This window comes from Lontra canadensis, unplaced genomic scaffold (assembly GCF_010015895.1).
Source record: "Lontra canadensis isolate GAN:19392208 unplaced genomic scaffold, GSC_riverotter_1.0 scaffold15, whole genome shotgun sequence".
NCBI classification, from domain to species: Eukaryota; Metazoa; Chordata; class Mammalia; order Carnivora; family Mustelidae; genus Lontra; species Lontra canadensis.
Window position 1 is genome coordinate 21,808,455 of NW_022631009.1, and position 27,981 is coordinate 21,836,435.

The 27,981-nt window shown below is 45.2% G+C and overlaps 1 protein-coding gene across 1 annotated transcript in view; it reads right to left on the minus strand.

Annotated features, from left to right (window-relative positions):
* Positions 1-9,284: 9,284 nt before the first annotated feature.
* Positions 9,285-27,981, minus strand: part of LAPTM4B (lysosomal protein transmembrane 4 beta) — a 76,375-nt gene continuing 57,678 nt past the window's right edge. The window contains exon 7 of the mRNA XM_032858637.1: positions 9,285-9,564. Within this exon, the coding sequence (XP_032714528.1) occupies positions 9,487-9,564 (78 nt within the window). The 3' untranslated portion in view covers positions 9,285-9,486. The remainder of the gene's footprint in view (positions 9,565-27,981) is intronic.

The following is a 27,981-nucleotide window of genomic DNA, read 5'->3' on the forward strand; positions in this document are numbered from 1 at the left end:
ATACCCAAAAGAAATGAAAGCAGACACCCACACAGAATCTTATACACAAATATTCATAGCAGAATAATCCATAATGGGCAAAAAGTGGAAACAACCCACACGTTCACCAAGTGATGGATGGATAAGTCAAATGAAATGTCATCTGCAGTCTAAAGAAATGAGAGACTGATATATGCTGCAAAATGAATAAACCTGGAAAACATGCCAAGGGTAAGAGCCCATCACCAAAGACTACTTGTTGTATGATTCTATATCCAGAACAGGCAAAGCCCATAGAGAGAAATAAATTGCCTTGCGCTGGGAAGGTTGGGGGTGGGGATGGAGAGTGGCCATTTGCGGGTATGGAGTTTCTTTTGGGGGTAACGAAAATGTTCGAAAATTGTGGGGATGGTTGTACGACTCTGAATAATATTAACCATTATGTTGCAGCCTTTGGATTGGTGAATTCTATGGCATGTGAGTTACATATTAATAAAGTTTTAGTTTTTAGGACTCATTTTAATTCTGAATCTCCATGCAAACATTTCGGTCTCTTCTGGAACCAGACTGCTCCTCTTCTTCATTTGCACACCCTGTTTTGAATGCTCTTTTTCCTGCAACCATGTCTCTCTTGCATCTCTAGCATGAAGGCAGGAATGGCTTCCTGATCCACTCCTCAACTTCCTCGCCTGTTTTTTTCTGATTATTCTGTGGCTCTTGCTTCCCACTGCTGGTGGGGACTTTCGTACTTGTGTACTATGGTCCCCCTCACAGGTCCCCCTCACACACACACCTTTACTAGAAGAATCTTGTGATATTCTTGTAAAGGATGAATGGCAAACATGCTTTATCACAAGTAGTCTTCCAGGGGCTTTATTTAAATCCCAAGAGCCCAGGAAGTGGATGGACAGATCAATCGTACTTCAGTGGCACAGCCGCTGCTCAGAATTTTGCCGTGTACACCCAAAGCCTCAGAGTTCCATAGGGTCTCAGATTTGGTCACTGAGTGCTTTAACAATACACTGATCTACTGAGAAGGGAAAAGAAGTTCTGAGGGAGAGGCATATCGAGCGATTTAACTTTTCATTCAGAGCCCTACTGAATTAAGCTCACATGTAAAAGGAACTGATCACAAGAATAGCGTGACCTACATGTAAAAGGAACTGATCACAAGAATAGCGTGACCTAAGAATGCTGTTTTATTTTGATTTCAAACAGAAGTAGAGCATTAGCTAGCCTCTCATCTTAGCTGCTCTTTAATCTTTCCTCAGAGATCAATCCTTTGATTACTGTGTTGTTTTTAACCGATCACCTTTACAGCTTTTACAGCTAGACGTCAGGATGCCCACTCCCCAAATTACACACGACAGCAGCTGCTGCGTTGGTAGGCTTTTCTGGAAGAGGGACCCTCTCTGTTTCCTTGCATGGTCAATAGGAATGACATTTTCGGGGTGCCTGGGTGGCTCAGTGGGTTAAAGCCTCTGCCTTTGGCTTAGTTCATGGTCCCAGCGTCCTGGGATCAAGCCCCACAATGGTCTCTCTGCTCAGAGGGGAGCCTGCTTCCCTTCCCTTCCTCTCTCTCTCTCTCTCTCTGCCTACTTGTGATCTCTGTCTGTCAAATAAATAAACTCTTTAAAAAAAAAAAAAAAAGGAAGGAATGACATATTTTCCCAGCAGGCTCTTCTGTGAGAAGTGAGCTCTGTGGACCCTGAGCCCCACTGAGCTGTTCTTCAGAATTTGTCACAATTGGGGCACTGGATGCCTCAGTCAGTTAAGCATCTGACTTTGGCTCAGGTAGTGATCTTGGGGTCCTAGGATTGAGCCCCACATCAGGCTCTGTGCTCAGCAGAGAGTCTGCTTGTCCCTCTCTCTCACAAATAAATACAATCTTTAAAAAAAGAAAGAGGGAGGCGCCTGGGTGGCTCAGTCAGTTAAGTGTCTGCGTTTAGCTCGGGTCATGATCCCAGGTTTCTGGGATGGACCCCACATCAGGCTCCTTGCTCAGCAGGGAGCCTGTTTCTCTCCCCCTCTCTGCCTGCCCCTCCCCCTGCATGTGCTCTCTTGCTCTATTTTTTAAAAAATTGCCATGGGTGGTATTACAGGTGTTTTTAATTTCTCTCGTATGCTTATTTTATTCTTATTCTAGTAACTATTTGTGAGCTCATTCCGTTTGCCAGACAAATGCCAGGCAGTGAAGACAGAACCCTAAGGAAGAGAGACACAGACTCAAGTTTTCTTACCTACTGGAGAATGACAAGGAAAGCAAGATTAGGGGCGCCTGGGTGGCTCAGTCATTTAAGCAGCCAACTCTCTGCGTCTGTGAATCGAGACCCTTGTCAGGTTCCATGCTCAGTGTGGATTTTTTTTTTTTTAAGATTTTATTTATTCAGTTGACAGATCACAAGTAGGCAGAGGCAGGCAGAGAGGAGGGGAAGCAGGCTCCCTGCTGAGCTGAGAGCCCGATGCGGGGCTCGATCCCAGGACCATGACCTGAGCCAAAGGCAGAGGCTTTAACCCACTGAGCCACCCAGGTGTCCCTCAGTGTGGATTCTGTTGAGATTTTCTCCCTCTTCCTCCGCCCCTCTCCTCCTCACCCCCCTAGATCATGCACACGTGCTCTCTCGCTTTTGCTTTCTCCCTAAAATAAACAAAATCTTTTAAGAGGCTGATTAATTCAGGCCTTAAAAAAGAATAGCAACAGGAATCAGTGTTAAGGCATGCATTGGCTGGTCACTGGATATGCTATGGAAGATTGTAAAGTGAATTACTTCCAGACTAGTGGGTTGTAAAAGCTTCCAGAAGGGGGTTTTTCAAGTTGAGATCCGAAGGATAGATTGTTGGCTTTATTTTTTTTTCTTACAATACATGATGTTATTTTTTAAATGCCCACAAGTTTACAATGTTTCCTGGTGCCGGAATCATACCTGGATTCACTGTGAAGATGCTTAAGGAAGACGGCTATCAGGGATGCAGAAGACAGAGCACGTGAAGTCTGTAAGACAGAAGAAAGCCTACAGCCACAAGGGAAAGGACTGCTCTATTGTGTCTCCTTCTCCTTTGATGGGCAGGAAAAGCTTGTTGACACAAGCTTCCTGGGGCAGGGGCAGGGAAGGAAGGTGAGTTTCAAGGTCTCCAACTATTACCCCAAGATGGTACAACAATTACAACACCGTTCTACTCACTCACATACTAGTCTGAGTTAGAACGCTGGAAATCTTTTTTTTTTTTTTTTTTCCCTCGGATGTATTTATTTTAGGCGGGGGGGGCGGGCGGTGGCGGGGAGGGTGAGGGAGAGAATCTCAGGCAGATTCCACAGAGTGCAGGGCCTGACCTGGGGCTCCAGCTCAGGACCCTGAGATCACCACCTGAGTTGGAACCAAGAATCAGGCACTTGACCGACTGCCACCCAGGTGCCCCTTCCTGGAATCTTAATTATGTTATTTTCCTCAACAAAGATAAGTCAGTGCAGTTTTAAAATGGTGCCTAATTTCCTCAAAAACAATTGTTCACTTAAAAACGATGAACCACTCTGAAAGTTCCACCGTATCTGATCTTTCTTCCTGCCTGAATCAATTCTTTTCTAAGATTTTTAAATTTTTTTTTTTTTTTTTTTTTTTTGGTCAGAGAGAGTGAGCACAGGCAGACAGAGTGGCAGGCAGAGGCAGAGGGAGAAGGCTTCCCGCTGAGCAAGGAGCCCAATGTGGAACTCGATCCCAGGACGCTGGGATCATGACCTGAGCCGAAGGCAGCCGCTTAACCAACTGAGCCACCCAGGCGTCCCTAAATATATTTTTTTAAGATTTTATTTATTTATTTGACAGAGATCACAAGTAGGCAGAGAGGGAGGCAGAAGAGAGGGAGGGGGAAGCAGGCTCCCCGCTGTGCTGAGAGCCCAATGCGGGGCTTGATCCCAGGACCCCGAGATCATGACCTGAGCCGAAGGCAGAGGCTTAACCCACTGAGCCACCCAGGTGCCCCTGAATCAATTCTTTATAGTAAGAATTAAAAGGTGGTATTTGCAGAACACTTTCCAGTCTAATTAAATAGGAAACTGACAGCTATACTTGCGTAATGCAAACCTCAAGACAAAGGTCCACCCCAAGTTTACAGAGCTCACACGGCTTTGCATGACACACTTGCCTTCTTGGAATGCATTCATTTTAGTAAGTGGAAGTCAGCCGTTGTTAGTAAGAAGTGAGAGGCATGTACAGGATTCTGGGATTCTAGATGTCTTAAATACCAACACCCACTCACATGGCCTTAATTGGCATTTAAACCCTGGCTCTGCCAATAACTGGTGTGACTTTGGACCGGTTTCCTTCCTTTAGAAATCTCCTTCCCTCGTCTGTACAATGCAGATGAAGTTTGTACATGTGCAGTGCTCAGCAGAACGGAAGGCACACTGGAGGGGGTCAGTAAGTGGTAAACATGGTTTCACCTGATCTAAAAGTGGAAGCCACAGGGCTGGAGACTGATCAGATTTGGGGAAAGGGAAAAAGAAGAACAAGACAGAGGACCAATGATTTATCTCCAAGTGGCATGACTGGATGGATGACTGGGATGATGGGGAGGCCACCAGCTGAAACACAAGTCAACAGTAACAGATTTGAGGCCAGAGAGGCCAATTTTCTATTTGGGGCACAATGAATAGGACATGTCAGTAAGCCACCGAGATAGGGAAGACAGAAAGCAGGACAAAAGCAGGGCTAGAGCAGAGCCTGTTATTTATTGAAGGGAGCTCTGTGTAGGAAAGATGTTAATTTTAAAAGGACTTAATTTGGGGTGCCTGGGTGGTTCAGTCGTTAAGCATCTGCCTTCGGCTCAGGTCATGATCCTGGGGTCCTGGAGCCAGGGTGTAAAGTCATTTACAGTACACACACAGTTTTTATTGAGTGTATTAAAATGGGAACGTCTTTGGCTCAGCAAATAAAATTATAACCTCTCTTCCTTGGTGTATGTCAAGACATCCGGGGTCTGTTGCTCCAACAGAGCAAAGCGAGTTTGGAAGAGCACTGGGCGAGCCCAGTGGACTGGGCATGGCTGGCCAGCGTGGAGGCTTTGAGACACAGTTCTTCCAGGAAAGGCCCAGACTGGACGGGTCTTCATCTTGTCTGCCCCTTACTAGTCCCACATGTGCTGTGGTGGCATCTCAGCACCCCCTGTGCCTACTCAAAACTTGGAAAGTCCTAAGTTCCCTGATTGCTGGAATCCTAGATCGGGGACATCCAACCTGAAGAGCCCATAATGCTTCCACCTGTGGCCTCCACCCGCAGGAGCCCCCAGCTGTGGTAAGACAAGGGAACAAATGGATCTGCTCTCCGTGCCACCAGTCCCAGCACAAAGGACTCTGTGCTCTGTGTGGTGGCGTGTGTGAAATGTGGCTTTTCACCACATCACCGTATCTATTCATTTTAGCCAAAGGAATGTATTTGTAATTATTCTTTGTCACTGTTTTACTTTCACTGGATGTTTCTTTAGTTCTTCTAAATTAAGTCCATTTATTTATTTATTTTTAAGATTTTATTTGACAGACAGAGAGGGAACACAAGCATGGGAAGTGGGAGAGGGAGAGGCAGGCTTACCGCCTAACAGGGAGCCCAACATGGGGCTCGATCCCAGGACTGTGTGTGTACTGTAAATGACTTTTTAAAAAGCATGTGTTAAGTTTGAGCTGGGCTAAAACAAACAAGCCCGAGTCCATTACTCTGTTTTAAGTCCAACCCCTGATTCTGGAGCAGCAACTGCTCTTGCTAATTAGGATCACATTGATGAGGGGAGAGTGCTAAGACTGCTGCCTTGATGTGATTTTTTTCTAGGTTGGCCAACGACAGCTTCCCTCTTCTTATGTCTGTGTGCTACAGTCAGCAAAAGGCGTGCGTGGGCTTCTGGGAAGGTCACCGATCTGGTTGGCTTCCATACTTATTTGGCAGAAAAGTTGGCTAGTGTGCAGAGACACTTTTAAGTGAATTCCATGGGTGTGGAGACATCCTTGCAAAGCCCTTTTCCTTCCCTTCCACTCCGAGCTGCCAAAAAAACCCATTTTACACGGCTCTAAGGCTCTGGCTCTGTGTTTGACACGTTAGGTCTGAAGGTGGCAGCCTGGGGAGGGCGTATTTGATGCTGGCGGTTCCTTTGTGCAGCTCTTTTGATAGTCTGGCAAAGATACCTGCCCTTTCCCCTTCAGAACATTAGTAACTGCCTACATAATAAGCAGCAATATTATTTAATGATATTTGTCAGTTTCTAGATGGGTTGTGAAAGCTACACGTTTTTCAAGAAATGGAACGATTTTCAGAGTCTCATTAGTTTTCCTTGATCACAAATGCTCAGTTTGCACAGCAGGGTTTTATTCTCCAAGGATGAATATTTCAAAGACAATACATTGCTCCATGGAGAAAACAACTCTAATGGTGACAGTGTCCATACAGATGGTCTAGTGAGATCATTGCTAAGAAGTATTGTTGATGAACGAACTGAGAGTGAAAAGACCCATAAAATGAGGTGTGGTTTGGGTCAGCAGTCAAACTAAACAAATATTTAGGGCCAGAACAGATGAATTAAAAAAAAAAAAAAAGGGTGGGGTAAAAAGCAGAGGGAAGGTTCCTTGCATTCTCGGGGGGCAGTAAGACCTGGGCAGGGGGTGGGGGTAAGGGACGAGGAGAGCAGACTTGGGGGAGATCCTGCCATGAGGTTTTGTGTTGGAAGAAGGTACAGGAAGGGGTGGGTGGGTCTGTTGGTCTTAAAACTCTTCCATATGACTGGGCATTCTGGAAATCTGTCCAGCTTGTTTAATGGAAGCTCAGTTCCTAGGGTGACAGATCACATCTCGGGCAAAAGGTGTCCGCTTCCTGTTCTCTCTGGCCCAGAGAACAGACCCAAAATCTCCCACATGGGTCCACTTGCACACCTTTGGGCGCCGGGCTGCACATCCAGGATCTAGTCCTAAGGATCTCCAGAGGACGGTCAAGATGAAAAAGGCTGAGTGGCTCTCATCAGTGGAGTGACTGAGAGGCATACCGGCATGGGGACAAATGAGGGAATGACTGTAGACAGCAAACAGAGAAGAGGGTCAGATATTAAAGTTGGATTTAAAATACGTATAAGGGGCGCCTGGGTGGCTCAGTGGGTTAAAGCCTCTGCCTTCGGCTCAGGTCATGATCTTGGGGTCCTGGGATCAGGGGCCCCAAATCGGGCTCTCTGCTCAGCAGGGAGCCTGCTTCCTTCTCTCTCTCTGCCTGCCTCTCTGCCTACTTGTGATCTGTCAAATAAAAAAAATCTTAAAAAAAAATTAAATAAAATACATTTAAGAGGGGCACCTGGGAGGTTCAGTCAGTTAAGCATCTGCCTTCGGCTCAGGTCACGATTCCAGAGTTCTGGGATCGAGCCCCGAATCAGGCTCCCTCCTCCACGGGGAGCCTGCTTCTCCCTCTCCCTCTGCCTGCCGCTTTGCTTACCTGTGCTGTCAAAAAATAAATAAAATCTTTAAAAAAAAAATAGTATAATACTTTAAAGAGAAGTATTTAACTGGATTGGCAATGAGTGAATGACAGAGTGAACTCCTGAGTCACGGAATGGGCTCCAAACATCACCACCTCCCCACAGGGGAGCTGAGAGGACGGGTCGTCACTCAGAGGAACTACAGATGCAGCTTTCCCGCACAGCCTGGGTTAGGCTGTGGGTCAGGAAAGGCTGCTTCGTCCGTTCCAGATGGGACACGTGAGAGTGACGAAATATCCTGGTGTCTGTGATGTGGTCTGAGCATCACACGAACAATATTCCCTCAGAGGACAGCCCCCAGACTCAAAATCAACAATTCTACTTAACCATGTGCCATTTTCTGTAACACAAAAACTATCAGGCAAAGGGCTGGAAAATCACAGGGAGGTCCAAGCAAGCAACTGTGATGTCCTGTGAGCCTTCCAGAGATCAGGGAAACACTCCATTCCTAACAGCTTTTAATATGATTACTTACTGTGAATCTTACGGGCACAAAGCTCCCAGAAGAGAATTTCTTAGGTTTAGTTTATAAAGGAGATACACCAAAAGAAATCACCGAGGCGGAGTCTCCGGGATAAAAATTCCCCCCTCCTACCTCCTCTATTTAATCTCCCTTGGAATGGAGTAAAGTCCGAACTGCTTATTAAAAGTACATCATGGACATAAAGCAACCATATGCAAAACAGCTGAGCACACTGAGCTTGGCAGGGGTGGGGTTTAGAAGTGTTAGAAGCTCAGGTCTGTTGGGATCCATTTCTCTTGGCCTGAGATGCTCTGATTTTATCAGCAATGAAACAGGGGGTAACACACACACACACACACACACACACACACACACACACACGTGTGTGGGTGTGTGGGTGGGTGGGTGGGAGAGGGAGGGAGAAACAAGTTGTAAAGGTGCTTCCTTGGGCCAAACTGTGTCTGCATGGCCACCTATGAGTAGGAAAGTTCCCTAAGCACAATCACCACAAAATCAAAAGGTTACTTTCTCAGATGTGGGCAAATCTCACTTTAATTGCAAAGCCTTCATTTACAGCACACTCAACAATGAATACAGCAATGAAAAACAGGAGAGCTGTGACTTTTGCACATATGAATATACAAAAGTTCCTTGAAATTCGGTAGTCGCGATAAGAACATTCCACAAGAAAAGCACCGCTCCTCATTTCTCTAAAGACCGTTTTACATTTGAACAGATGACTGGGCATACTCGGAATTTCAAAATAGCATGCTGTACCTTACAAGGAGATTAGAAGATAATCTTTTTTCATACTGTTAGGCAAATCCTTAGTGACTAGGGTGGGCATGGAAAACCAGCAGAAAGGGAGCACCAAGCGGTACTAAACACATCAGCTCCACACCGGTGACACAGGTGAGACCCGCCCATCCGTGACCCCAGGCGTGGGTGTTCAACACCAGCCGTCAGAGAGCGGCCGTGGTCACTGCCTGGAATTGTTGAGAGGTCTCAAGTTCGCCCACAGACAGAATCCTTGAACAGCAAATACAAAACTGTCATTGAATTTAAGTCATAAAGAATCTTAAGGAAATTCTCGTTTTATTTATATAGATAGGGACACCTACGTCTGTCATTAGAGGTTTGCTCCAACACTGGAATGGCTTAAGAAAAGCATCGTCTAATTCTCATTTTATTTTACACTCTCAAAACAGAGGGAACACAAAGGGAAGGTGTGATGATGAATTCCCTGCCTCTGACGCTGGGGGCTCATCCGGACTGCTGGGGAAGGGAACCCCGGGGAAGACAATGGAAGACCAGTGCCGCCCCCCCCGCCCCGCCCCGCGAGGACTCTACACTGAGTCCATCACCATGCTCTAGCCACAGCTTATGCTTAAAACTAAGGAGGGTTTCACTTAACGTCTACATTTTAAAACTGGAGCATTTCAGCAACAACGAAGCTCAGAGAGCTCATCCCAGAAGTGAAAAAAAGGACTATTGCTCCGACGTCCGGAACTGAAGTCGCTGTGCTCAGTCCCGCCCCGCTCGCTGGCTCAGGCAGAGACGTAAGGGGGCGGCGGCTCCTTGGCAGCCCCATTCACAGCGGCGTCATCGCAAGGCGGTAACAGCACCTGAGAAGACACACAGCGGACACCCGGGTTAGTGCGCTCAAGTGCACCACCGCTCTCCTGAGCGCTCACAGCAACGGGTCTCTCACGGAACGAAATGCTGGTCACTGGTCATCACCTGTGCCAAATTTCAACTCGCCAGCAAGCGGCCACACTTCCAGGAGACGTTTTCTTTCCCTTTTTTTTTTTTTTTAAGATTTTATTTATTTATTTGCAAGAAAAGACAGAAAACGAGCAGGGAGGCGGGGCAGGGGAAGAGAGTGTGTGAAGCAGGCGCTCCACTGAGCAGGAAGTCTGATGCGGGATTCGATCCCAGAACCCTGGGAGCACGACCTGAGCTGAAGGCAGACATTTAGCCGACTGAGCCGGCCAGGTGCCCCTAGACGACTTCTTATAGGAGAAAGTGGGAAGAGACTTCTGGCCCTTTCTAGGTTTTCTAACCCTGTTCACATGAGCCTGGATGTCCAAGTACCTGGAGGGCCAAAGGGCTGTGTCTCTAGGACTAGAAAGGAAGCAACTGTCTTTTGAGAGGAAAAAGGCTTCTGGGTGATGTCTACATGTGCACACGAACAGGGTGGGCACCTGACTGACATGGGAACCACTCATGGGGAGATCGGCCACATTTTCTCAGCAGAGCCTCGAGTAATTTACTTCACCTCCATTTCTACACCTGTAATACAGGGATGCCAGAGATTGGGAGGTCTACGGAGTAGTTAACACTGCTTGACGCACACCTGAGATGGGGGATAACATCCATAAATGGCTGAAGAGGAACAAAAGAGAACAAGCACTTGTGCTGACAACCTTCCTGTTCACATCTCAAGTACAAAAACAAGTGCCTGGAATGGTTCATGAACTGGTAACATTAAGAAAACACCGACTGATTCTGGAGTCAAAAACCAACCGGGGAATATGAACTCAGTATAATCAGCCTATCTTCAGTCGACTACCAGTTACTAGGCACCTACTAGATGGCAGGCACTGTGGGTACAAGGTAGTTAAGAGCAAGGTCAGTCCCTGCCCTTAGGCATTCAGAGATGAGATAAATGAAAACCTTACCCACCTCAAGTGCTTTGTGCGAAGAAAAAAAGAACATTCACAAATGGGAAAGAACAAAATTATGGACATCACTTACACTGAAAACAGTAAATATTTATCAATGTTTGCATTTCCATTTATTTATCCTTTTAGGTTCCAGAGGTACACACTCACGTTTGAAGTTTTTTAAGTTTTTGTCATGCGCTATTCCCAGCAATACCAGACACAGACACACACAGATACACACACACTCCTACCTCTCTACTTTAACCTACTTGACGACTTATTCTCCTCTTCTCCCAGTCTCAGAGCCCCTGCTGAGCTGAAGCCCAGTCTTTCTTAATGCCAGAGTCGGGCCCAGTGCGTACTGGGCACAGAACTCCGATGTTGGTGGAATGAATGAGTGAAGCATCGCCTGGGCTGGCCGCGTGGGACACTTTGTACATGCACGCGACGGGCAAGTGCAGCCTGGCATTGCAGGCAGAGGACGCTGGCACTGGTGAGGGTCCAGTTAGGAGACAGAAACCACCCAGTCATTGGAACAGAGAAGGTTGCAGAAAGAATGATTAACAGAGGACCGGAGGCAAGCTGTAAAATCGGGCATGATCAATGCGTGGGTGTGAACAAGACATCAAAGAACACACAGGGAACACTTTAGGCGTCTGGGGAAGAGGGATCAGGCCCAGAGAGACGAGGTGGTGCTGCGGGTAGACAGGTGAGCACACAGGCCAAGGGAGGGCAGTCTGAAGGCAGAGCGCCTGCTGGGACCCCAGTGAGAGAGGGGCGGGGGTCAGAGCGTGAACAGAGCCCCATCTTCCACCCAAAGGCCCTTCACCCAGTGTGTGGCAGCAACATCTCCGTGAGGGTCCCAGCCTGACCAGGGAGAAGAGTGCATTCTCTACAACAAAGCCACAGCTTCCCTCCCTGCGTCTGCACACTGGCATGTGTGTGTGCGTGTGCGCACGCGCATTAGATACAGTAACTTATAACCAGAGGCACAGCTGTGCGCGAAACTAGAAATACTAAATTTTGCATGACTGAGCTCCAGCATTATGCTCCTCAGCCTCATTAAACAATTACCTGATTAAAATCTTCGATTATTGGGGCGCCTGGGTGGCTCAGTGGGTTAAGCCGCTGCCTTCGGCTCAGGTCATGATCTCAGGGTCCTGGGATCGGGTCCCGCATCGGGCTCTCTGCTCAGCAGGGAGCCTGCTTCCCTCTCTCTCTCTGCCTGCCTCTCTACTTGTGATCTCTCTCTCTGTCAAATAAATAAATAAATAAAAATCTTAAAAAAAAAAAAAATCTTCGATTACCCTTGGAGAGATTACCGTCAAACACAGCGGAGCTACTTAAAAGGGAGTGAAATCAGCCGCTGCATCCAATTTATTCTCTTTCCCTAGCAAAATGCAACACTCAAGATTCTGCAAAATGTACAAAGATTAAACACATTTTTTTTAAAAGAAAAGGAAGTACTGTAACTTTGCCTTTTTTAAGACTTTATTTATTTGAGAGCGAGAAAGAGAGGGAGAGCACGAGAGGGGGGAGGGTCAGAGGGAGAAGCAGGCTCCCCACTGAGCAGGGACCCCGATGTGGGACTCAATCCCAGGGGGCTCCAGGATCATGACCCAAGCTGAAGGCAGTCACTTCACCAACTGAGCCACCCAGGCTTTGCCTTTTGTCAAAACAGACTTGCTTTCACACTGAGGTAGTTTGTCACGGTTTCTTGCAATTTATCTTCAAACTTTATTTATAAAAGCATTTGAGAGAGAGGGAGAGAACACGCACAAGCGGGAGAGAGGGAGAGGCAGGCTCCCTGCTGAGCAGGGAGCCCGACACAAGGCTCCATCCCAGGACCTTGGGATCATCACCAGAGCTGAGGGCAGATGCTTAACCAACTAAGCCACCCAGGCACCCCTTCAGGCGCCCCTTCAAACTTGTTTTAAAGTTTCACTTTATATCGTAATTTTAATATCCCAATATTGGCTTTTGTCTCAAATATCCTACAGCCTTGGACTCTTTACCCGAAGTCAAGATGCCTGGTGTATGGCATCTTACAGACAGAAGAGTCTGTCCCTTCACCAGGGCTTGTGACCACCTCACCTGTCTCCGCTTCCTCACCACCACATACTAAATTAAATGCAGCCTGAAGAACAGTCTTCACACAGTACCTCATGCTCTTTTCACGGACAGTTGTCCAAATGGAGTCTTAAGTTTTACATTCTGAAGCAACGTCATCTTTTTAAAATATAAATGATGTTAATATTATTGACAATTTCAAGGAAGGGGTTGGTGCCATCAGGGCCACCATACTTCCTCTATTATAGGCTGTCGATACTGACTAGAAACACTTCCTATTGTCCTTTTCTACTAAGATCAATGAAGTACTTGGAAATCCGAGAAAACTGCAGTAGGGTCAATTCAGACAGAACATGCTAGTTAAGATGCCATACAACAAAACTGGTTGAAATCCGATTATTCTGACATTTTTAGAAGTTGGCATTTAGTTAAACTCCGTCTTCCACTTTTCGAAATTTAGTCATTCATAATGAATGGCTAAAAGTAATCTCTCAGGACTAAGAATATAGGTCACAGCCTACTTCAAACTGAAGTCACTGTCTGGTACGTGGCAGCTACTCAGTGAGTCGGCAAACAAAGACACATTACAAATCGCAGCCACAAACCACTTTACTTGAAGCTATATTCAATACAATGAAATTCTAATCTAAGTACCGTCCCTTGGAATCTGTCTTAATAGGCGCTCAACCATGGAGTGACTGTGTGAAAGTGTAACTTTATTCCTTGCAGATGGAAAAATCCTTCTTGCCAATGACCTAGAAGGCAGAGGTTCATTAGAAGATTAGACTCTGTCTGGAGTGTCTCTTTAACTGGGAGTTCTCTTGCTCGGTTACAGTGTGCTTGTGGGAAAGGCAACTCCTCAGTCATTTCAATTCAACTCAACAAATAATCAGAGTGTTACCAGAGTGAACTTCATTTTCCTAGCTACACTGACATATAGAACAGTTAGAGGGAGAAATAAATTAACATCAAAGGTTGCAAAATGTTAACAGAGAAGCAATTCCAGCTGGCCATACATCCACCAGTGATTGAAGCTTGGAAAACAAATTCATTCCATCAAATACTAAGAAATGATAAAAATGCTCAAGAGAAAAGAACTATTTATTGGTAAAAATTGAGGAGATTTTTGGATACTATGGTTAGAGTTGGGACTTACGCTATTAGAGCTTAGGCACACTGAAGGCGTATTTGGAACTCTATAGTTGCAAAGATGACATCATCCAAATTGTCCCATGTTAAAGTCATACAAACGTCTTCAGACGTTCCCAACAGGCCAAATTGTGTGTCTGTGCAATTACTTCCTGGGAAGAGTATTCAGAGCTTTCAAAGAACCATCCCTGGAGATTTGGACCCCGTGCAGTACAGACACAAACAAAGCAACGGGGGAATATGGTGCTGGCCAAAGTACTCACCTGGAGACGGTGATCGGGACCGGCCACAGCCCTGCCTGAGACTCTTCTCCGGTCCTCTGAGCTCCCAACTCCACATTAAAGCACAATGCAGCACACCCCGTGCACCGGTGGGAACTAGAAAACTAGGGTGCCCGGAAGTAGCCCCACAGATACACGTGTGTGATGGGAAAATGAGCAATTCCCTCACTTGCTACCACACCCTCTGTGCTGCTCCCGCCCTGGTCCGTCCTACCCAACTGCTCAGCCCAGTATCTGCCTCTACCCGACCTGATCTACTCCCAGACCTCCCAGGCACAGCACCTCGCTACCAATCCCACTCCGGCTCATGACTCTCCTCTCCTGGAATGCTTTTCTTTCTTACGTTGCTCCATATAAACCCAAACAACCCAAGGCCCAAGTTAACTTCAGTTCTAAGACGGAGATCTGAAACAGTCCAGCCTCGATGACACTCTTCCCACATCGTCATGCCACGCAATTACAGGACAGTAAGTTCTCGGAGCAAAAACACTACGATGATAGATTTCCAGACTCCTTGTAGATTTAAGAAGTCCTAAGAATCAGGATGCCTGGGTGGCTCAGTGGTTTAAAGCCTCTGCTTTCGGCTCGGGTCATGATCTCAGGGTCCTGGGATCGAGCCCCGCATCGGGCTCTCTGCTCAGCAGGGAGCCTGCTTCCCCCGTCTCTCTCTGCCTGCCTCTCTGCCTACTTGTGATCTCTGTCAAATAAATAAAATCTTTAGAAGTCCTAAGAATCACACATTTCCAGTGAACTCAAGGCACAAAATCACTTTCCTGAAGCACTTATGTAATTTATCAACTAAATTATCGATAATTCTATACTATTAACCGTCTCATATACATTTACCTTTCTCCTCTTCAAAAAGTTTCTAGAAGGTGACAGTCTTATATTTCCATATCCCTTTCTCAGAACTGGTTCTTGAGGGGTGTTCACATGTGAGTTCTATCACTCAGTAGATGTGTGGCCATGATCAAATTCTAGAGGTAATATGGTGGTGGACAGTCAAACTCAAGACCTCAGTTCAAATTCTAGCTCTGTGATTTAGGGTCCTCCGTTACTGAATCTGCCTGAACCGCAGTTTGGGTATCTGTGAAATGAAGACCATCACAGGCTTCCTTCCAGGCGGCGTTGTAAGGATCTAAGGGAGTTAACACACCTAACATGGAGTACAGGCATTTGGGTTTTTCAGTGACTGGCAGCAATCCCCCAACTATAGCAAGATAATTAAGACAGATTATCTTCGGGGCACCTGGGGGGCTCAGTCAGTTCAGCATCTGCCTTTGGCTCAGGCTGTAATCCCAGGGTCCTGGGATGGAGTCCTCCATCAGGCGTCCTGCTCAGGACGACCCTGCTTCTCCCTCTCCCTCATCCCCCTACTAGTGCTCTCTCTCACGCTCCTGCTCTAATACATACATAAAGTATTAAAAAAAAAAAAAACCAGTTATCATTTTATGTAACTAGTTCAGCTCCATGCTCTCCTCAAGTAAGTGATACCAGTAAGCCATCTATGTACACATTTGTTTACTTGGCTAGAAAAGAAGTTTTCTTCCCCTTCTCAGCTCTGGCAGTAGCAGAACACGTTCAAAGCTAAAACTGAAGCTGCTTTGGGCCCTATTTGTGGAAGCAAACACATGACCAGATGAAGGCCTGTAAGGGAAGGTCAGTGAACTAACCAGCTATCTGAAACAGCCCCTCTCTGAAGAATCCTGAAGATACTCCTGTTCTTGAATATGAAGCAGCTAAGGTTATGGCAAGAACCTCCCCCGGCAACAGCCCACTCAGGATTCCTCTGATCTCCAAAGCTAGACGTGGACAGCACACTCACGTCCCCCTACAACGGGATCTGCCATCCCTACCTCCTATCTCCTCTTTTACCAAATCTAAACAAAATAACTAAATGGTGACAAAAGCCACTCTTTGTCCATGAAAAATGGATGCCATTTTTACCCCGAGAGGGGTGGGCACAGAGCTGTAATTCTGAAACCCAAAGTAAGGTCTGGTTTAAACAGCATATCCGTGCACTCGCTCTTGGCCCACATACATCCTGGCTCCTATCGGTGGCAGGGGGCTGAGAGGCAGAGATGAAGGTAACAGGCTATCTTTGGGAGCAGGGTGCCCCGTGTCAGCCTAGCTGCGCTCAAGCCAGGGGTGGGGGAAGGCACATGTAAACTGTGCGTCATGAAAGACCTAGACACCCAGGTAAAGGTGTAGGCAGTCTGCTGTCTGGAGAGCTAAGAGCATTAGTGGCATTACAGAGATGAGCCTGGAACAACAGGCATGATCCCAGCTGGTCTTGTACGCTGACAGGAAAGTGGCCCCTTCTTTCACAGTAACCAGTGGTCCTCACCATTTTGGGGGGCTGTGGGGGACCGTTGGGAGCTTTGGTAACGTTCTCATGTAATGAGAACTCTCCTCTGTTGGCACACACAGATTCTGTTTACAAAATCAACTGCCCTTCTCTACCCACAAAATATGAAAAACTACAGAAAATACCACTGGGAACAGAGACTTCTCTTGTGTTGTCTCCTTTGGGGAGCTACGGGGTGGGAAGCAAAGGGTCCGGTATTCCCGAAAGCCAGCCTCAACATATCCATTAACAGTGCCTCAAAGCTGCCTCACAAGTAAGAGAGAGTTGGCAGGACCAAGTTACAATTCTGCTCCCTCCTCTCGTTTCAAGAAAAATTTTGAACGCAAGCAGCTGAGATTGATGTTATTGCAGGGGTAATCCTAGATCTGTTCCTATTTACCGAAAAGGTAAAAAAGAAAAAAAACAAACCACTGGCAAACTTATTTTAAGTATTACCCCACGAGTCACAAAGGCTATCACATAGCAAAGTGGGTGACATCACCACTGAGAAATGCTGCAGTAAGAAATGGCAGAACTCCCCAAGACTTTTAAGAAAGGGGCTGACAAATCAGGTTTATGATTTAGAGCAATCTGGCAGCAACAGAGAGGGAAGAAAAATGGAAGAGAAAACAGAGCCGAAAAGACCTAAGAGACTAAAGACTAAACGTTAACAAGCTGAGTGAGGACTCCCAGGCTCACTGGCCACCGCGACGAGGAAGAAATGGAGTGAGCCCCATGGAGTGCTCTTTCGGGGATGACCGCTGGGTGGTTGGGGAAATGGGCACGGAGCTGATCTGGTTCACATAACCTAAGCAATTTCCTCCAACAGAGATCAAGGAGAGAGAGAGAGAGATGATTTGTTAAATACCTTGGTTCATTTTGTCAATGAGCGTGGGTCCCCCTGTGTGCCGGCACTGAGGACACCACACGAACCGAAATGGACGAGGCCTGAACCAGCGGACGGGTTATCTGCTAGTGGAGGAAGCTGACGAACAGAAGTTCTCTTCCATGGGGAAGCAAGGACCTTCTCAGCCGATGTCCAGTCACAAGACCGTCCCACACAAACACTGTTTTTTTCCTCTTTGCCACCGTATCGAGAAGCCTGGCGCTGACTGGGGTGGTGCCTGAGAGCCTGGGCTGTGGAGACCATGTGGGTCTACCCATCCCAGCTCCAAGGCCTCGGGCCCGCCACTTAACCTCTTAAACCCTTACTTTTCTCCATCTGTACACAGGGGCCATAACCGTCTCTCTCTTACAAGATTAGTGAAATAAATCCAAGCAACGTGCTTAGTGGATAGTAGTACAGGCATGGACGGAGGCTCAACTCTTTATCCCATGCAATTATGGAACGATGAGATGGCCTGTGGTACTGGACACACTCCAAGTGTCAGAATGACCCAGAAATAGCCAAAATGGAAATTAACTGGGATATAAAGTTTTCATTCCATACACGAATGGATGGCTAGACACAGAGATGGATACAGCAAGAAAGGAAGAGCGGGAAGGAAAGAGAGAGAGGGGAAAGTATGTACTATTCTTTGATAGTAAACTAAAACAACCATTTATGGAACAAATCCTTGTAAAAAAGTGAATGACAATGCATGTAACAGCTTTAACTACTCTCTTCCAAAATTTTAGTGACTGTTTTACAAGCAAATTATTCTTATATTGATTTTCTACTATAGTTTGTTAAGTATAAGCCTGATTCATTTTGTCCATAGACAAAATCAGAAATATGGGAGAACTTTAACTTTCTCAGGAAAGAGATATCCTTTGCAAGAGCCAAAGGATTAGGGGCTGCTCTTTGCCAACTCACTTGTAGGAGGGGAAAATTCAACTCGGAGGTCTTTCAAGGCCAAAAGCCAGGACCATTAAATTCCTCGGGATGGTTCAAATAGTTGTCCTACAAATGCCTAGAAAACTTGGCTGAAATTCCCACTAAGGCAGAGGTCTGGCAACTCTGTGGAACATCTCTGGCCTGCCACCTGTTTTTCATGTGGTCTGCGACCTAAGAACGGTTCATAACATTTAATGGTTTAAAAGAAAAAAACGCTTTGTGATATGTGAAAATTATGTAAAATTCAAATTTCAGCATCCACAAATGAAGTTCGATGGGCACACAGCCACACTTACTCACGTATGGATTATCTACAGCTGGTCTCACACTACACCAGCAGGGCTGAGTCGTTACGACAGACACCATATGGCTCACAAAGCCTGAAATACTGACTCTCTGGCTCTTTATAAAGAAAGTTCGCCTTTGCCTGTTCTGAGGGAAAGCACTACCCTCAATTCGGCCCTTGGAAACCGGCTACTGTCAGATGTGAAATTACACAGCCTTACAAACACCTCAGCATTTAGAGGCACTTAGGGAACTCTTCCAAAGGTCCATTTCGATTACTCACAGGAAGTCAAAATTTTCTCTTCTTCACCATTTGTTAAACCCCAGAACAGTCCACAATGTATCTTGTTTAAAACAGGCAGCCGTTAAATTAAATGCTCGTCTTAAATTGGTCGCACCACACCTGCCTGTTTAGAGGAGCTGCCTTTATGCACACCGCACAGCAAAGGGGAGGTAGTGGTCTCACAAGTCTTCACAGTTAACTGAAATAACCATTTGGACACTTGGCACAGGATTATCATAAACAGAAAGTCTGAGTTATCTTTAAGGAATCTAGAATAACTATTTTCAAACTTTTTAAATATCCTCACCAATAATATAAGTAAACGAAGACATACACATAACTCCATTTTTAAAATTCTAAGGTACCTGTTTTTGTACATTTGAACATCTGAATTTAGGCTTTGCCTTGTAATCGACAGCATCTAAAATAACGGTGCAATTTACAACTGGCGGCATCTTGTATCCAGTGAATCCAACACACCAGGAGATGAGGTAAGCAGATTTTGGGAGGTTCTAGTGAGAAATCCCCCTGCCGAGCCCTGCCAGCCAACGGAATCATTTCCAAAAGCAAGACAGAGGATTTTATCCTCAATTCACTGCAAAACTACTATAAATTGTACTTGTTTGGTATTATAAGAGGAAGTCATTATTTCTCTTAATTCTCAGCAGAGAATTCAAATTCTTTTATAGATTATACTCATAATATAGAACTCGTACTTCAAATAGTTCAAATTGGGTCAAAAACTCTCACTAGTGAGGTATTTGGTCTGGAAATAACCAAAATAATATAGCAGCTCAAACTGAACGTTAAAAACCTTCTGAGCACTTATATATCTAATGCTTAAATAACTGTATCTAAATAAATACATCTTTAAAAGCCTATACTTTTTTCTAAAATAAAAATACCTAATTTAACTACAGAGGAGATGGAAGAAATGGCTGGCAGGCCATCACCACGGTAACCTTCTGAAAAACAGCCCTGCTTCCCTGGTGTTCCCCCAGCCTGAACGTGAGACGCCACCTACCGCACCATCTCCTTAACGATTCTACACCGTTCCTTCCAGAGGCTGCCAAGGAAGCTGTAGGAACTGCTCACTACCTCACATCTCATCTTCTTTCCCATTTTACCCAGTTCCCCCTTCCCTACATGCTCCTCTCCCTCCCTCTCATCCGTGGAAAGGGAGAAATGTCTCCTGCTTTGATTTCCAGCATCCAATCAATCAGTGTTTAATTTTCTATTACAATCTAATTTGTGCCTATAAGCTTCGTTTCTTCCTAGCTCTTAACTGCAATACACAAACTTCCGTATTCCGCTTTTTAAAACATCACAAGCCTTTCTTCCGTTACTACATTTGTAGTTCCTAATAATTTCTATGATAATAAAGACATTCTGTCAAGGGGATGGACCCTTATTTTACCAAACCACTCCCCAGTTATTAAACAATGCGCTTTGATACTTCTGCTGTTAAAAATGCTGCTGCACGGACATCTTATACATTTTTCTTATTGCTTCATTAAGATATATACCCAGAACATTTTCTAAAGTTAAAAAAAAACATCCAATGTCTCCTTTGTTCCTCGAGTAAAAAATCAGCATGAACTCTACTACAGACATGAGTGGTAAGTCAGTCAACTTCTGTACGTGTTTTACAGTAAAATACAATGAAAAGAGAGGTTAACTATATCCTCAATTCACCATAAAACTACTGTAAGTTGCTTTTGCTTAATATTATTATAGAAGGGCTACAGTTAAACAATTAATATCCTCTTATCCAAGGTCACAAGGAAAACTGGGTTTGTCTGAAGTGTTCTTCCAGAACTTTTAGGTTTCAAGTATCTATGTGTTGAGTGACCAGTCCAGATGCTTGCTGGATGAAAGGACTGAAAAGCGGTATGGGTCACAGATAATTTCTAGCACACCGGGATGGTTTTGAAAGTGCTGTATTTTGGGACGCCTGGGTGGCTCAGTGGGTTAAGCCTCTGCCTTCGGCTCAGGTCATGATCTCGGGGTCCTGGGATCGAGTCCCGCATCGGGCTCTCTGCTAGGTAGGGAGCCTGCTTCCCCTTCTCTCTCTCTGCCTACTAGTGATTTCTGTCTGTCAAATAAATAAATAAAATCTTTAAAAAAAAAAATAAAGTGCTGTATTTTACTAATGGAGGAAAGCAGTATGAGCAGAGTTAATGTCATATAATGTCAGCTAGAGCCGTGGAAACTACGTGAAAGCAGGTCAAGAGCTTTCAGAAGGAAATCTCGTGCACCAGCCTTTTCCGCTCGGACCGGCGGGTGGGCACCCCTGCAGCTGTGTGCACACAGCAGGAATCAGGAGGATGCTGTGGGCTGCATCACCAGAAGTGGACTGCTCAGCAGCACGACTCTGGAGGAGGAGGCTGCCTCGCTGTTATAAAGGTTCCTTTTATCCTGTGCTTTTCTTCCGACTCTCCTCAGTCACCCTCCCATCCCTTCCACTGTGCTAAAAAGCAAAAGTAAGCGAGCGAAATTAAAAAGTCCTACTGCTGCTCAAGTTTGCGACTCTCCCTGAGAATTAGCTGTGAGGCTGCTTCACTCCTCGCCCCAGGGAGGCCCGTGCCAGGCACAGGTGCTGAGAAGCCCTGGTCCTGGCTGCCATCTCAGCAGACGACAGTCTAGGGGGGGAAGTAGGTGTGTAAGGACAGACAGGAGCCAGGCTGCTCAGGGCACAGGGTTCCTCCTGCCACTCGTGAGCCCTGTCATCTTGGGAAGTGACCGGGGGTCACTCTCCTGTATACAGGGATTAGGAGAACCTTCTTCAAGGGCTCCTGAGAGACAAAATGAGCTCATTTACACGAAGCACCCAGCTTAGAGCCTGGCAGATGGTGACCGCTACTCGAGTGTCTGGGGAAAAGCTGTGTTCCCGAAGCCATGGACCGGGGAGGTGTTAACAGATGCAAAAAACAGAGCATCACTGGAATTATTCAGCCCTCAGAGATGGCCTCTGTGGGAACAGCTGTGGAGACAGCGCACTGCAAGGTGGCTGGGCAGGTAACTTCCAAGGTCTTGTCCTAGCCTCAGAGTAAGGGGTTTTTGTTTCAGGTACAGTCATACACAAGAGATACCCCTGAGAATCATCTCACTCCACAGCCCCTCAATGATCAACTTTCATTTCTACCTCTTCCAGCTCTCTCAAATCCTTCCCCTCTTCCTCACACTCTCTCAACTGTTGCCCTGTTCAGACCCTGAGCATCTCCATCCTCACAGGAACCTTAACTCTGGAGATCGTCTCCTAACTGCTCTCTCTGCTGCTCTGAGATTTTACCAAATCTCTATCAACTTCTCAGTTGTCTTGGCCTTTTAAAATTAAAGGCTGGGTGGGGGAAGCTTAAGGAGGAGAGATCACACAAACTATTAAGTTACAAGGCAAAAGGAGATCTACCGTTGAAATTTCATGAAATGAAAAGTAAGATCCCCCTTTTTGGATTCCAGTAGGTGGTATGCCAGAAGTTTCTGAGTCTAACCCACAGGCTACTGTTTCAAACTCTACAGAAAGTCCTCTTCTTAAAGAACCTTGCTCTTGGGACGCCTGGGTGGCTCAGTTGGTTGGACAACTGCCTTCGGCTCAGGTCATGATCCTGGAGTCCTGGGATCGAGTCCCACATCGGGCTCCCAGCTCCATGGGGAGTCTGCTTCTCCCTCTGACCTTCTCCTTGCTCATGCTCTCTCTCACTGTCTCTCTCTCTCAAATAAATAAATAAAATCTTAAAAAAGAACCTTGCCCTCTCCAACCCCCCAATGCTTCTGGACCCTCTGGTTGTTACAGGCAGAGGTATGATGAAAGGTATGTGTTGCTAGTGAAGTATGTTTAATGAATCCGAAATGGCCAGGGCTTGAAGAGAGCTTGAGAGCCACCCTAGTAACTCGTCTTCTGAGGGAAGCCCTCTCAAACTGTTTCTGAAAGTGATGACCTTTCCTCAAGAATCTTAAAAGAAAAAAAAAAAAAAAAAAAAAGAATCTGCAAGACAGGAATCAGGTGATTTCATCTTGCCATCAGTCTAGCTTCTCCAGCATGAAAGACCTTCTTCTGAAGTCTAACTAAAAATCTCTCCTGTTGGCAATTAGTTTATTCCCTTCCCTTTACCTCTCTCTACAGCAGAAGGGAGGAGGGGGAGAATAAAGGGACTCATGTTACATTGTCAGGAAATTGTTTCTAACCATAGCCAACCTAGGCAGAAATGCACCTGATTTTTAAAAAACAAGAGGAGGAGGAAAAAAAAGCAGTAGTTTTTTTTTATGCACAAATTCTGAAAGTTGTTAGGATCACTACTAAATCCCACCCAACCCCCAACCCCCTCAGCCCAACAGGAATTTGTTTTGTGGCTTTTCTGACAGTCCAAGGTCAGCCTTTTGTTAATCTCAGGTCCCTCAGTGGAAATGCCTACCAGGGAGATAATCTGGCTTCCACTGGGTCAGTGACTCCCCCCCACCTCCTTTTTTCTTTCTTTCTAACATTTTATTTATTTATCAGAAAGAGCATGGCCGGGATGGGCAGAGGGAGAGAGAGGAGCAGGCTCTCCACTGAGCAGGGAGCCCTGATGTGGGCTCAGGGGGCAGGATCCCAGGGCCTGGGATCATGACCTGAGCTGAAGGCAGACACTCAACGGACTGAGCCACCCAGGTGCCCCCACTGCCATTTTCTTAACTGTGTTCTTCAACCACTCAGACTCAAAGCAAGGCGCCACACAGCAAAATACTTTTCTGAAGTCAACACAATAAACTCGTATATAATGTTAATCTGGATTAGCACCCACAAAACGGCATGACGAAACAGGCTCTACGAAGTTTACGATTTTCCTATTTATCCCTAAATAGGAATTTTCCTACATTACTCAAGTCAATGAGATGCCATTTTGGCTAAATAGTAATCTCACTGCTTTTAGAGTGCTCCAACTCCAAAGGAATCACGTGGTTCCCTACTCTGGGATTTAACTAAATACTGGGTATTACTAGGATTCCAATCTTCACTAGTATTAGCAAGACAGATTAGAAGAGTTTTTAAATCTCGATTTGCATAAATTTTAATGTGAAGAAAATCTATTTCTATAATCTACATGTTTGGTATTTAACATTTTTCCTCTTAGGGCCAAATTTTGGTGGAGGCAGGGGAGAGAGTGTGGTATTACATAATATATATTCAGAGCGTGATTTCTACCGTGATGTCCTAAAAGGAGGGTGCTTAGGGTACCCTGTAACGGAATGCAGCGACTCAAGGGGGCACTGTGGGATTTCTTTTTTAATTCCAAGGAAAACACAGCAAGACGTGGCAGGTATCACACTCACCTCTACTCTTAAGTTGTTTGGACCTGACTACTTAAAATGCAATGGACAGTTAGGTATTTCGTTTGACCTATGGGCACCATGAAAAAAAAATACCGAAGATCATAGAGCATTATGAACTAATAGAGTTTGTTCGACCCTATGTCCTAAGCATTGCTTTCCAAGGTTTTGCTACGGTTTAGTTGGGAAACTGGAGGTTAGATTAACCCAGGGAATGATTCCAATATCTGGTAACTCATCCATCCTCTGTCTCAGTAGTGTTTGAGAAACTACATATCCGGCTAATGATGTGTTCTTTTTTAGAGGAGGAAAAAAAAGAACATTTATTTTCTACCAACAAGAGCCCCCAGAGGATGCATCCACAGAGGTCACCCTGAGACTATTCAGCCTGGGAGAAAAGCCATCTGGCTTAGAATCTGATAGGAAGTGAAAGGCAACATATTATGTCAGTGTGGATTCCCAGTAAGACAGGGACAAAAGAGCAGCATACATTATTACATGCTATGAGGATCTTAATACAGCGATGAAGACCAGGGAAAATGACAGAACTAGATCATTCCAACCCCCACTTGGCGTCTCAGATTGTGGCTTTGGTATATTTAGAGTTTTAAAGTTGGAATGCAAGTATTAACTCCTTTCATTCGAGTCAAAACAGTCTTCGAACATGTGGAGCCCTGCTTAAAAAGAATGTTCTCCGACCCTGAAAAGCTAGATATGGTCTCCACCTAAAGGAAGCAGTGCTCCTTGAAGAAATGGCTGATTCCGGGTCTGGGATTATAAATGGACAAGATGAGCATCAAGGATCCTGTCAACCAGACAGCCAAGCAGCCATGGTTCTGTCAAAAGATCTGGGGGCCGACCTGAAGAGGCTCCCACTGCCCAAAAATAGTACAATTTGAGCATCAATAAGGATATTAACTAAAATGTACTAGCTTTTTTAGAGAAAGCTTTTATTTTCCCTTTGAAAGTCTCAAAAGGGTATGGAATAATACGTTAAGGTTTTCTTTAGGCTTACTGGTAAAATATATCAAGATAGTTTTCTTTTTTTAAAGATTTTATTTATTTATTTGACAGAGAGAGAGATTACAAGTAGGCAGAGAGGCAGGCAGAAAGACGGGGGAAGCAGGTTCCCTGAGAGCAGAGAGCCGGATGTGGGGCTCGATCCCAGGACCCTGAGATCATGACCTGAGCCGAAGGTAGAGGTTTAACACACTGAGCCACCCAGGCACCCCAAGATAGTTTACTTTTCAATTGGACACCCCCAGCTCTTCTCCTAATAGACCTCTTTTCATGACTTCATGTGTTACATAAAAACAAATAAGCAAACAAAAAAACCTTCAGTGGTCACCATTAGAGAATGACAGACCAACTCGCCATTGGGACAACTGATAAATAACAAAACCAAGTATATTCACCCAGGTCACAAGTACCACTGGGTAAGCAAATCACGTATGAGGGCAAGTTTCTCTTTATAGAAATATTCCAGCTAATGAATGAACAAGGAGTGATGGCATGTAATTATTATTGCAAACCCTAATGAATCACTGAATCCAGGTGTTAGATATTCATGGCTGCTGACATCCCAAGACAGAATCAGCCAGACATTATCTGCCTCTTGCTGGAAGAACAAATGATCAATTATAAAGTAATATTGCAGCAAAAAAAAAGGGGGGTGGGGGAGGGGTGGTGGTGGATAGGAGTATGGGAAGCCTCCAGATCCAAGCGCTGATCTACTGGGAATACAGAGGACTACATTTCAGGCAGTCAGACAAATGTAGTCTGTAGACAAACTAGTTTCCGTAACAAAATACAGATCTTAAAATACAGATTGACCCATAGCTCCTATTTAAAATAAACCACTAGGGACGCCTGGGTGGCTCAGTTGGTTAAGCGGCTGCCTTCGGCTCAGGTCATGATCCCAGCATCCTGGGATCGAGTCCCACATCGGGCTCCTTGCTCGGCAGGGAGCCTGCTTCTCCCTCTGCCTCTGCCTGCCTCTCTGTCTGCCTGTGCTTGCTCGCTCTCTCCCCCCCTGTCTCTGACAAATAAATAAATAAAATCTTTAAAAAAAAATAAAATAAAATAAACCACTAGAGGGGCGCCTGGGTGGCTCAGTGGGTTAAAGCCTCTGCATTCGGCTTGGGTCATGATTCCAGGGTCCTGGGATCGAGCCCCACATCGGGCTCTCTGCTCAGCAGGGAGCCTGCTTTCTCCGCACTCTCTGCCTGCCTGTCTACTTGTGATCTCCGTCTGTCAAATAAACAAACTCTTTTAAATAAATAAATAAATAAATAAATAAAAATAAACTAAACCATTAGAAAAACATGTATGAGACAGCTGGAAATATGAGCACTTAATGGATATCTTATGCTATTAAGGAATTATTATGTTAGGTATAATAAGGACTCCTTTAAAAAAAATAAAGCACAACATCATTATCTTTTTTTTTTTTTTTTAATCTTTCAAAATACTGTCAGAAGAGCTGAGATTCGGGTGGTATATTTAGCCTACATTTTGGAGTAGATTACAACCTACTTATGAGAAATAATCTCTCTTCCCCAGGAATACGCTTCTTTAAGAAACACACACACACACACACACACACACAGAGAAAAAGAAAGGTTCACTGGGAACTTTGAGAGTAGAAACATTATCAGCAACTCAGTTTCTGGTCTTAAAAATGTCAAGTTGGTAGAGCATGATGACCAAGAAGATAATGACCAGTAACCACTGCTGAACAATTCCCCAGCCCCTCCTGTCAACACACCAGGAAACCATCACAGTTGGCTTGAGTCTATGGTCCCAAATTCTAGTGATTCCAAATCACCTGCAACCTGGAAGCTTTTCTGAAGAAAAAAGTCTATTATTAGAGGAGCTAGGGAAGTCCAGTTGAAAAGTGTAACTATTTTGAGTTTATGTTAGTTTGAATAAAACCTCCCTGTTATTCCACGTCTAATTCTGAATCTTTCAATCAGAGAAAATAGAAGCTTCCTCTAAAAAGCCAAGTTGGATGCATTTTAAGGATTTACTCATGGTTCTTAAATTCTCTCAGCACCCCAATTCCCACAAATTTCAGAGTATCCTTGGATCTGGAGGTCTATCTATACAACTCTTACCTTTTCAGCCCTTCTACCTGGCTTCCGTTAAAAATACACATGACCCGTGGCGCCTGGGTGGCTCAGTGGGTTAAGCCGCTGCTTTCGGCTCAGGTCATGGTCTCAGGGTCCTGGGATCGAGTCCCGCATCGGGCTCTCTGCTCAGCAGGGAGCCTGCTTCCCTCTCTCTCTCTCTGCCTGCCTCTCTGCCTACTTGTGATCTCTGTCAAAAAAATGAATAAAATCTTTAAAAAAAAAAAAAATACACATGACCCTTCAGAAAGCCGTGAGCAAACCGCCCCCAACAGCGCACTAACACTAACGTGTGAGGCACAGGCATTATCGTCCCTGCGACACTTCTCAAGGCTCACAACTGCAACATTCAGGTGACATTCTGATGCATCTTTACTGTTTAGCAACTCTCTTGATTCCTCAGACTCAAAAACCTCAAACTTGGTTTAGATTTCTCGTTACATCAGCAGGACAATAAATGTACCCTGGGATTTCTTGTTTAAGAAAAAAGGCAGAAAGAAAGAACTTACAGGTAACTAAATATCCAGAAACTCAGAATGAAGGAAAACGTTCCTTAAGCCAGTAATTTTACCAAAATTGTGATCATTACAAACAGCTATTTCTTTAAAGAGACTTACTGACCAAGAGGAATTCTTTAAAGGGTTGAAGGAAAACATGTGTTTACTGTGATCAGAACACAGGATTCTACA